This window comes from Lactuca virosa, chromosome 7 (genome assembly GCF_052849685.1).
Source record: "Lactuca virosa cultivar CGN04683 chromosome 7, Lactuca_virosa_CGN04683_v6, whole genome shotgun sequence".
Classification (NCBI taxonomy): Eukaryota; Viridiplantae; Streptophyta; class Magnoliopsida; order Asterales; family Asteraceae; genus Lactuca; species Lactuca virosa.
Window position 1 is genome coordinate 107,523,492 of NC_136432.1, and position 12,606 is coordinate 107,536,097.

A 12,606-nucleotide genomic window follows, 5' to 3' on the forward strand; every position below is an offset into this window, starting at 1 on the left:
GCTGAATAAAGGTGGGAACTTTGAGCTCCTAAAGCTCAAGAGTGCCCTGATCTGAAGTCCTTACATCCCCAAGAGTTCAAATCTCGGAATAACCTTGGAAATGGCCCAAAAGTGACAATATACAAGCTCAAATAAAGATCTAAGTTAATAGAAGCCAAGGTATAAGCTTTATACCTTTATCAGATCAGAAATGAGTCCTAAGCTTTGGATCTTCAGCCTTCCTTCTGCAACTCCAAGTTCTTGCTTCCTTCTTCTAGCTCTAAATCACAAAAATGGCAAGAAATAGCTCAAGATCACTCAAGGTTGATTAGGGTTTCGAGATTAGGGTCTGGAGGTGGTGGAGGTTGGGGTGGAGGCCAAATATGATGCTTAAATAGGTGCAAGCCCTAAAGATTAGGGTTTCATCCAGACTGTCCTACTCGTCGAGTCAACACTTCGACTCGTCGAGTAGCTCACTTAAAACCCGCGCATATTTTGCCTTCTACTCGACCAGTTAGGGCCACCAACTCGTCGAGTAGCCCTTCCAAAATGAATAAATAAATAATTTAAGTGCATAACAGGAATCAGGCGTTACATACGCGAAATTGACTCCGATTATTGAATAATGAAAATAACATTACTAGTGAAAAATCATGACTGAGTGTTTATGACACGCATTTTACAGGTTTATGACATACAGCTTATAACTTGTACTTTTAAAAGCTTTATGATGGACAGATTATGACATGCAAATTTTTCCATCGTATAATTCTGTTTTGTATACCGTTTTGGTTAAATTATTTATAACATTTTCTATAAATAATCATTAATGGACTTGTCTACTTGTAATATATGTTGTGTAAATAGCATAATCCTCTAAGTTTTTAAACCTTTAAAATGATGACAACATATTACGACTATTTTACGGGTAAAAATTATTTTAGTAAAATAATCAAGTTTTGTAATTTGTTTAACACACCAAAATTTAGTTTAAGAGTTTTGTAACACAAAATATACTATTTTTTTGTGACTCTAACATGTCATGATTTTCACAAAAATACATATAGAAACCTAGAAATTCATTATATTCCATTATTTGTGTAAGTATAAGTGTTAAAAGATATATGTCCCAAAAGTTAATATGTTTGAGCACAACACTCATATTCTTGTCATTTTTTATTGTAAAACCCATATCCACAAGATTTCATGCAACATATATGTTAACAAACACATTTCTCATGATTTTTATGAAGATGTATAAGATAAACTCCATGTTCATGCAATCACTCAAGGGTTAAACACATAACACATTAGTCCATGCAATTATCCAATGGTTAAACGAAAACTTGACTTGAATTCCCCTCCCCCCCAAAAAAAAAGTATGAAAAACTAGAAAATAGTGGGGTATGAAGCTCACCTTGGTTGATTTCATGTGGTATGAGGAAGAAGGAAGGAGATTTTTCGAGCCTAGCCTTGTCTTGGAGAGATTCTAGAAAAGTTGGTGTTTCTAAGAGCTTAACACACAACAAAAGTGTGTAAACAAGAAGTTGTTATCATGAAAATGTTTAGAATCACAAAGGTTACATAAAGTTCTTACCAAATTCAAGAGTTTTTGAAGAAGGAACCTTACAAATGGCACACACACACCCACAAGCTTTAGAGGAAAGATGAGAGAAGTTTGAGATTTTTAGAGAAGAAGTGGGAGAAAGTTCTTGAGACTAAGTGAGGAGAAATGAGATTATGAGGTGTGTGAGGGGGGGGGGGGGGGGTCGGTAGAAGTTAAGAGAGAGGAGGGAGGAGAGTTGACTTTTCTAGAGTTTGATGGGAAAGTAGCTTGGATACATGGTAGTCCATGGCTTTGTTACATGGGAGACAATTATGAGGTGGCAAGGTATTTTCCCTTTTATTTTTTTTTTGTTTAAACCCCAACCGACCCCATATAGGGTTCTCGGTCCAAAAGAAAGCCCAAAAGAAATGGGTTTCGATTTTTGGCTTGGCCCAAAAATAGTTTTCGGCCCTATAAGGCGTAAAAGAAAGGTTTTCGGCCCAATAGGGCAATTTGAAAAGTTATCGCCCCAATGGAAAGCCCAGTAGAAGTTTTTGGCCCAATAGGTCCCAAAGAAAGGTTTTCGGCCCAATAGGGTGTTGGGCCGAAAATTCTTGGACCAAAACCCAAAATGGATTGGACTTAGTTATTGGACCAAGTTTTTGTGCTTGTACGAGGCTATTTCAGCTTGATTTGCAATGTACATGCGTATGAACTTAAATAACATTGTAGTTTGAATTTCACTAAATGGGGTGTTGCAAGGTTACATGGAGGAAATTGTCTCGTACAAGAATTACAATCTCAACCCTAATTTGCTAGTTGTGACATTCGGCCCAATTATTGTTGGGCTGATATATTACCACTATTATTAGAGACTCGTCGAAGGAAATGATCATAGACTCATAGAAGTCAATAACCGGTTTTAACAAAAAAATATTTTGTTAGAATGGCATAATGTTTCATTTTGAACATGTACTATACAAAAAATAGTGGCGGACGCAGAAAAAAAAATGAGGGGTTGCACAATTTTTTAATGGTGCACTACTAAAAAAACTCATTTTCGACGGCAATTTCCATCACAAAATCCATCATTAAAAGGGTTACTCCGACATATTTACATTAACTTTACAGTTATTAGGAATTAATTTGATGAAATTCTAACCGATTTGTGATAGATTTCTGATGGATTTGTGGCAGAATTGTGACGGATCTGTGACAGATTTTGACGAATTTGCATTAAAATTTACACTTGACGGTAAAATTTGAAGGATTTTCCTTGCCACGCCGTGACACCATGTAAATCCACCCCTGTTAAAAAAGGACAACGTCCAATGACTCATAGTTATTCATCTGTATACCATTAACCCTTGTAATGTGTATAAAATATATTTCATTCAAATACAAACAACATATTGTATACGTTTACTTGTTATATTAATTTCTTCCATGCATTCTTTTATGCCTGAATTTTTTATTTTTTCTATATACCAGTCATGCAATAAATCATGCATCTTATGACTTCATTTCTTATAGAAAAATCTAATTATTCTTTATTAACATATTTCATGTTGGAATAGTTTGAGAGTCAAGCAAATAATATATAATAATAAAACTTTAGTTATCATCGTACAACAAGTGAGATGACAAACGGGCAACAAGTTGCGCCGCTAATCTTTTTTGTATAGTAAAGTCAATTCTTATGAAGACTACATCTATAAATCTAGGGGATATAACATTGCTATGCATGATCCGTTATACTCTATTAAGAAGCTCCATCGCATCCGACGTAAGGAAACCAAACATATCAAATGCAAATGGTATGAACACGTGTTGATTTTTCATGCACGATTTTTCATGTTTGGTAACCTTGCCTGTAGCAGCTTTTAAAGCAACTTGTCCCGATGTGAAACCCCCAACCCTCAAGCCAACAAGAGGGGATACCCTTGTAAGGTCCACACATGCGTGTTTCCCTCCAACACATCCAAAAATCAGAACGTCAACTGGTCTAAAGGTTGACCATATTTCTATCGGGTCAGTCAAGAAATTCAAAGGAGCCTCTTTCTTAGCGGAAACTTCGGCACGCTTAAATATGTCAAAAAAAACATCCCTAACCATATTGTGCCTGTATTTGAACCCCATGAGTTCTTTACAATGAACTACATGCTCTCCAAAAGAGTCCAAACATGCCTTGTGGCACACCATACATATCTCGTTAGTTGGGAATATTGGGATCATGAGTAGATATTTGAGGATAGTACGATACTCCATAGAAGACATATGTTGGACAAACTCATCTATAAGGATAGCTAGAAGAAAATCTTGAGCATGTGGTGCACGTAAACACTGGAGAACTTCTTTTTGTCGAGCCGTCATGTCGAGATGCACTTCCATATCTTGGACAATTTTACTAAAAAGAGCACTCGCCAGTGTATTATGGGATTTAAGGGGGCGGTGTCCTTAGTAGTAAAACTGTTAGGTCCATTTCCGGAAGCTTGTTACGAAGAGAAGCCAAAGCACAAGCATAATCAGAATCCATACCATATACGCCGCTATCACGTAAGATGTGGTCTTGCAATACCTAACATTGGGACCTTGAGGCAACAAAAGCATATGAGTTAGCCTCTACTGCCGAGTATAAACCCAGACCACCAAACCTAATAGGTACAAAAGCAATTCACCAATGTATTTCGCCAAAGAAAGGGCAACCAGAAACCACAATGTCCTCAATCACCCCGCGCAACCCATTGTCAAAGAACAATGATGCCTCCTCCATATGCACGGTTTGACACGTCCTCAGACCAAAGAAAAGTTTAGCAATACCCATACAAGACCGTAGCAGAGGGAGCTCACTTTGGGGGTCAGACAATTGTGGAAGAAGGTGCATCAAATTCACAGCGTTTTCGCTCTCTTTATGGCTAAGCTTCTAATGAAACTAGCATATCTACTAACAGCTCCTCCACGATGTTTTACCCCTAATGGCGGCCTCCTGATACCAAGTGGGAATAGCCCCTCACGTAGCTTCCTAGCATCACACGAGAGCCAAAAGAGCGCAGTTTTCTTGATATTCAACTAAAGGCCCAATTTTAGGCCAATCAACTTAATGATGTCCAACCCTTTGGCCACCTCCTCCGAATCTCCAATAAGTGTGCCATCATCAAGGTACCATGTATGGAGAGGAAGCTTGCAATTGTCTCTAATATTATACAAGAGCGGGTGCAACACAAGGGCAAAGAGAAGTGGTCCCAATGGGTCTCCTTACTGAACCCCAGTAGTGGACCAAATATGTGTGTCTCCTAGATACAACCTTGCTGCTTGACCATATAGGAATTCTACCCACAAGGATATAGGAGGGCACCTCAATCTGACCTCATGAAGTAATGCAGATCTGTCGACAAGGTTAAAGGAATTGGAGAAGTCCACGGTAAGTGTGGAAAGAGACCCGTCATAGTGGTGCTCACTATAATACGACCTTAGCGCCACCCGACACCCCGACCCCGAAATGAAAATCATTGAGATACTTGGCCATTTATTTACCAACACATTTCATAGCCAACATGGAAATCAAACGTCTCCATATAGAGCCTACTGCAATAGGTCGTATTCCTTTGTCAGGTTTTAAGAGCGGCGTAAGAGGAGTAGAGGCAACAAATTATGTTAAACTCGAAGGGCATCTTCCCCCTAGCCATAAATTAACCACAGATGTAATATCATGTAAGAGGTCTTTGGCTATAGGTGAACCTTCTCCACAAAGAGCATCCAAAATGTGTTGAGCTCTCAACTCATCACTCCCACACGAGGTCCCTTTAGGGAATGATTTAATGCCTCCAAGGGCATTGTCAATTCCACTACAAGGGAAGGTTCTGAAAATATGGTACTCGGCATGGAAGGTGGTGGCTTATGTGGTGTTTATCCTCCAATGCCTTTGTGGTATCATCCCCATATGGAGCAACCCCCGAGGAACATAATACTTTCACTGCTATTGTGAAATTCTGTTAACAAGCTTGGCTATACCATCTTCTGTACCCCAAGTAGCTAATGCGCTTAGGATACTACGATGCTGCAAGGACTTCCTGTTACCAGACCTACCTTCTTGCCTATTCTTGGGCCTGAACAATTGAAGAGTCCACTTAGGAAGAATTAATAATGCAACCCACGCTTAAACGGATCCGGGATGAGCAACCACCTTAAAAAGGGATGCTTTCAAAGCCCATCATGGTGGTCGGCTTCCAGTTCATTGGGTGGCGGCTTTGGAATGCCAACAATATGCCCACTCATGTCATCATCCTCGTCAATAAACTTAATCAGACCACCCGAGTGGTTACACGAATGACTCAGGGCATGAAGACTCATGTGATTCCCACATATCCATTGACCAAACGCCTTCAATGTTGCTGCTACAGACATAAACAATCCATGGTCAGAAGTAATAGCCTCCCGTAACACGGCTTTGTGTTCATATGTAGGGAGGTGTAAGCTCTTAAGATGAGATATCATACGAGAAATCCCTTTACTTCCTACAATACCATTCAGGCAACAATGAAACTCCCGAAAAGGACACGGCCAAGTTCCGCTCGCAGAGGAATGAAAAGAAGTCATGAACACACAAACAAAGTTTATTTAAGCCTCAAGGTGAGACCCAAAATTATAAGCAGTAACCTAAAGGAAAATGTGTCACTCCAAAAAAAGGTTGGAGTGAGCACAATGAAACCTGGGTAGAAACTCTACATCTTCTTGAGTCTAAAATTGGTTGCAACACTTGAAAAACTCATTTAGACATTTTATCAAACACTTGGCGTGCAGAACAAGAATCGCCTTGTTTGCACCACGAAACCTTGATAATTTTACCCGGTTGTAATCTTTAAAGGAGGAAGCAAGCAATCAAGACACTAACGCCTTGTTCCCGAGTTTTTCTTGTAAATTCAATAAAGGAAAGGGAAGGAAAATTTAGATAGAAAGAAAAAGAGGGGAAGGAAAATATTCATTATTTCGTGTTCCTGAGTTCGAAAGAAATGAAAGAAAAATTTTAAGTTTTTGTGTTCCCGAGTTAGGAGGAAAAATAAAAAATAAAACTTAAAATTGTCCTTCCCTCACTTTTTCCCAAATCCGTCCAATTTGTGAGAAAATTTTGAGAGGAAAATATGGCTCCAAAATCTTTTCCCTCCCCTCACTTTCCTTCCATTAATAAAACTCGGGAACACGATTTTCCTTCGACATCCTTCACTTTCCCTCCATATCCCTCCTTAAGTAGAACTCGGGAACAAGGCGTCAATGTCGACTTGATAAGGGTATTTTTTTAGTTTGATTTGATAAGCGTCGACTCTATATTTTAAAAGTTCCATTTTAATTGTTATATTGTAGTATGGGATTTCTAACATTTTGGTAACATACAAAGTTATAAACAATTTAATAAGTCTACAAATAGACAATATAGTTTGAAAGATAATTAAAATTACAATACAAAAACCAAAATACACCACCAAAAGTTGACAAAATTACTTAAAATGCATGTTTTAAATATGACTGTGTCGAAAATTTAAAATGAATCGTGTCTTGAGAATGAGTGTTTGTCAGTTTTTATCATTTAGTTTCTAATAAAAAGTTTGATTTAAACGAAACAAAAAAAAATTGATTGCAAGTACGAGCGTTTAACTTTGAATTTAAATAAAAACTTTAAATTTAAAAGCTACTTCATGTAACATTTAAAAACAAGTTATCGAGTTTTTTTAATTAATTTTCAGAATTATCCTTCAGAATATATTTTTATATTTATTGTTTTAAACAATTATATATACTTATACAATTTTACAAATTTCGAAAGATTTCAACTAGTTTTCACAAATACTCATATAATAAATAAAAGTTACAGTTTTCAGATATCCGCTATCAATTACAAGTTACCACTAGACTCTAACTACAATATCCAACTTTGATCTTGGATGTAGATATTCTCCAAATTATGGCAGCATTTCTATTTCTAAAAAATAATTAATATCATCTTTAAAAGGTGGAAATTTTATATAAATTTCCTAAATTATAAAATATATTTTTGATACCAATTACTGCTAATAATAAATATGAGGATGTGAAACACGATGCATGAATGGGACATGACACTATATATGTTTGTGTCGACATTCAAATGAAATGGAAGCTTTTGACATAATGTCTATTTTTGGCATTAATGTTCGGCCTGTTGAACCGACTATTTAATTGTTTGACTTGACTTTTTCTCCAAAATTAAATGTTTTATTCGTAAAAAAAAATAATGATTATTCTAAATTTATATTATCGCTAATTCAAAATCAATCGTTACATATCTAAAAATGAGTTTGTAATCGAAAAACCAAATAACTGAATAAAATTCGCATCAAATAGAATCAAGGCCGGCATATCCAGTTGATTTTCTCAAATATAAAGAGTTGAAATTAACTCTTTTTTAATAAATAAAAATAATATTTAAAAAGGGAGAAATAGTTGTTATTGTATGTTGACGTGGTCTAGAAGGAAAGTAGCATACGTGTGTGGTTGTGTAGACTTTATTTATATAATATTTTTAATAAAACTGAAAAGTGGAACTCTGTCCAAATTAAATTCCATATCAAACCATCGGTGTCTTAAATCGGTGTTATTTTAACATTTAGCTCCCATTAAGATACAAGAATACTTATTTACCTCTCGAACTATATCATATAACAAATAAATCAAACTTTAAAATACTTATCATAAATGTTCAATTTATTTCGCAAACATATTTTGCAAAATATCCTTTTTCAAGAAATAGTCTTATACTCTTATTAATAACTTTACTTGAAAATAAAGCATTATAGACTTCGGAATTTAGGAATATTTTTTGGTCAAATAACTTCATTTTTACAAAATGACATTACTTTCATAAAAAGTTTATTTTTGAGATTTCCAGAGCAATAATTATCACTAAAACAATTTCAAAAAAGTTGTGTTTAATTCATAAAAATCAACGGTGACTTTTGTGAAAGATGTTAAAAAGTTGTCAAATAGTATAAGTTCTAATTGTATAAAACGTACAAAAAATTAAATAAAGAAAGAAAACATCATTTGTATCTAATGCTTTTATATAAAAAGGAAAATTGTTTTAAAGTTCAATGCACCCACTTTCCTACACTATCCGAAGAGTTGTCTATTTACAACTGTGGTCCCAAGAGTAATAAAAAAATTACAAATTTAGCCTCTTAACTTCTAAATTGTATCTACTATTACATTAATTTTGCTTGGCAGCCAATGCCTATTGTGTTTCACGTGATCGGAGTCCCTTTCGGACTCGAGACGAACCACCAACTCTTCCCTTGAACACGGTAACTCCTCCCCGAGCTTTTGAAAGCTCGGAATCAGTACCTGTTCAGCCCACTGCTCTAGAACTATTTGTCCAAACCATAGCCCACTTAATATGTTGTCTAGGGTTGCTTCATCAACCTCTATAGAAACTTTCTCATTGACAATATTGGAAAATGAGTTTTTAATCGTTTTCTCGATTTCTCGACGTATGAACCCTAATTGTACTGGCTTAAACACTGCTACCCCGTCACTCGGGCCCACAAGCTCATGTGGTACTGAAACTGACGTAACCGAAAAATGTTGATTCTCGTCTCCATGTTCAATCGTGAGATCACTTGCATCCGTTCGATCTTCCTCATGGTCGATTGCGAGGTTAAGATCAAGCGAGATCCCGGACCCTGCTTTCTTCGATTGTTTTACAGATGTGTTTCCATCTGGAAGCCAATCGGCTCGTCTTTTTGACCGTTTCTCGCAAACGGACAACTTCAATCGCCAGTCGCCGGTTGCAGCTGTCTGCAACCGCTTCTCATCAAGGAGATGGTCATCGGCACTGTTTGACGACCAGTTCCCGGTTAGCACAAAAATAACGTTCCCGAGGCTAATCTCACGCCCATGAGAGTCCGTGAGCCGACCTCTCTCCATCGCCCGTTTTATACTCCCGCGAACAAGCATATCCGCTTCATCTATATCCGAAAGCACGATTACAGAAAACGGGTTCCTACGAACGGCCTCAACAACCCGGTCCAACAGAGTTTTTCCACGAAATCCAAGATCCATGTCATCATCATCACGGCTCGACCCGAGACACACCGTGATCGGGTCGGATCCACATACATGCTCAGCAAGAATCGAAGCCATCTTCATCTTCCCGACCCGGTCCGGACCCGCAAACAATAACCACACACTACCCCTCGAACCACATTGTGTCACGGTTGTAGCAATAGTAGAAGCCGCCTCCGGCTGCCACCATGCCTTTTGCATCAAACCCTTGAGAAGTTTCTTGAAGGAATCCGCCTCTGATGAATTGACGAATTTACCCTTTTGGAATTCAGATGAGATGCACCCTAAAAGGTCCTTAACGGGTACATCCTCATGAGCCTCCTTGGGTCCAAGAATGAGATCGGTACGAACCGGGCTCCGTGGAGCCTCCAGCTGTAGACCCGGTTGACTTTGACCCAGAAGCCTATTCGGTTTGTATGTTGTTTGAACAGGAACATTCGGTAAAAAACCAGTCGCCATTCTTGGAAAGCTCGGGTTTTGACTATGGTTCGGATGGATTCTAGAGCATATATCACTCCATTTTTTCTTTAATTCTTTATCATCAACCTACAAAAATTGGAAAAAAAAAAACAATATTTACAAAACCGAAAAACATATAACAATTAGATTTAACAAACAATTATAGTACCCGAGATTGATGAGACATTTTCGTTTCGATTTCAGTTTCACTTTCGCCATTCTTTGCTTTTGCATTTTTCAACCATGGAGGTAGATTACTCTTAGCTTCAACTGGTGATTTCTTCGTTAATTCTGCTAGCTCTTGTTCATAATCATGATAACATCTTGGGCAGCAGGGTGGAATTCGGGCAGATTCCGAATTCTTTGTTGTCGGGAAGTTTTTGAAAGAATTTAAAGATTCAAATGAAGTCCCAAATATCCCATTGGTCCCTATCCTATAAATATAATAGTTCGAACGCATAAATTGCTGATCTAACGATTGTTTGATTCAGATTCGAGAAGATTAATTTCAATTATGGAAAAAAAATTTGAAAAATTACCTTGCGGAGAGAGGTGATCTTGATGAAATCGGTAGAGCCTGCAAATCCCAATCGTTTTCCATGGATGGATGATAAACTTGGCACCTCAAATAAGTCTCACAACTGGCGGCGCCGATCAACCAAAGGTTACTGTTCTCCGCCTTGAATTTGGCTAATAAATTTGCCATCTCCGCCACGGATTCACGGCCAATGTCGGAAGCAACCGCCGTGGGTTGTGGCTCAACCAGCCATTTCAAATCACCTACGTCTATAATAATACTTCGATTATTATCACCACCATCATTTGAGCTTCGGATTTTTGTCTCGATTAGATCGCTTAGTTCCTTAATCTTCGCCGGAATCTGTGATTTATCAGGTGGAAAGTCGATGGAAATGACTTCAACATTCTTGAATTCCTGTTCTGTTGGAAATTCACCCTTTTGGATTCTCATTAAGATGTCTTTCTTGATTGATTCTGGCTCGAATTCTCCAACTAAAATCGGATTCTTCTTCTTAGATTTCGACATGATTTCCATAACCCTTTTTGCCTCGTCGATTCTCTGATGACCTGATTGATTAAAACTATAATTTCCCTGTTGTTGTAATCTTGGATTCAAATAAAGATTCGCCGGAGATGATGAACATACTGTCGTTTCATCATTTCTCTGTAATCTTGGGTTTAAATACATATTCCGGTTGATGGGAATCGGAACTGGAGTTACAGGCGAAGGAGATGGCCGGAATCCGACTCCGAGGCTTGAGTGACTCAGATGATTTCCACCGGAGATGTTATTATTATTCAACGACTGTTCGATTGTTGCTTTAACAGCTGGACTTGAAAAGCTTGCTTCACGCATGACCCGGCTTACACTCGGGTCATCGAGTATAGATATAATAAGCTGTTCGAGCTCCACCTTCACCGCTAAAAGCGGCTGCTGCTGTTGCTCCGGGCATCCACGGCGTTGATGAGCTTGCGCCCGCTTTAATGCCGCCATGAGCGCGTTGGAAACCGGCGGCTCCGTCACTGCCGGAGACGATGTAGCGGAGGGTAGTCGCTCTAACGCTACACTGAAACAGAGCTCGAGTGCCCGACACTGAAGAGGGTGAGAGGAATTCGGGTGAGACCGGATGCAAGCTTGCCGGAGGAACCCCGTCGGAGCGGAGAGAAGCGTTGCTGCGACATGGAGCGGCGTTGTCTGGTTGTGATTCCGACGGCCGGCTTCCGCTATTGAATGGTTCAAAACCGTCGCCGCTTCCGGCGTTAGGGTCTGTAGGATCGTATTCAATCCTGCCCTCATAATATCGAATTATCGAATCAAAATCAGAGTGTAATCGAACTGGGTTTTGTCTGAAATCAGAAATTAGAAAAATCCCAGAAGTTGAATTCTTATAAAATGCTGCGAAATTGAAGGGTTTTATGAAATTGAATCGGGAGAGTCGACCAACAAGCATATATTAGATTCTGAAATGAAGAAACACAAATTAAATCAAAAAAGGTGTATGAAAGGAAAAGAAAAAACAAGATTCATTAATTATTCCTTTTGGTTTCTCACTATAGACATGAAAGATGGGTGATAGAAATAGGGTAAAATTTGAAAATAAAAACAAAAGAGGCTTTTTAAAGGGGTTTTTCAGCTGGATTTAGCCATAGTTAAAGTTCATATTTTTTATGAAATAAAATAAAAAGATTGTTGAAAGGTGAGAATAGAGAGAGAAGATGATAGCAATGTTTGTTTGTATTGGAGAGAGAGAAAGAGAAGGACGAAAGAGAATTTATTGAGATGTGGAAGAGAGGAGTTTCTGTTTGCAAGCATTTCTGGTCTTTTTCTGCCTTTAAAGTTTATATATTTCCTTCTTTTTCATTTTTATATTCTTTGTGAAGTAGTTGTGTTTTTAATATAATTTTTGTATTAATTGTAGTGACTCAGGTTTTGGCTTATGAAAAAAAATAAGAAATAATATTTGTGCTTTTACACTTAACTAATTTTAATATGAAATACCAGGTAGTAGTAA

General features: G+C 37.8%; 1 protein-coding gene across 1 annotated transcript; it reads right to left on the reverse strand.

The window, feature by feature from the left end:
• Window positions 1–8,598: 8,598 nt before the first annotated feature.
• LOC145124282 (protein SUPPRESSOR OF MAX2 1-like) lies at window positions 8,599–12,394 on the reverse strand. Its single transcript, XM_079059555.1, has 3 exons — window positions 10,615–12,394; window positions 10,245–10,509; window positions 8,599–10,162 (listed from the first exon to the last, which is right to left on the reverse strand). The coding sequence occupies exons 1-3, from the start codon at window positions 11,889–11,891 to the stop codon at window positions 8,741–8,743; spliced, it is 2,964 nt and encodes a 987-aa protein (XP_078915681.1). The 5' UTR covers window positions 11,892–12,394; the 3' UTR covers window positions 8,599–8,740.
• Between the last annotated feature and the right edge of the window lie 212 nt (window positions 12,395–12,606).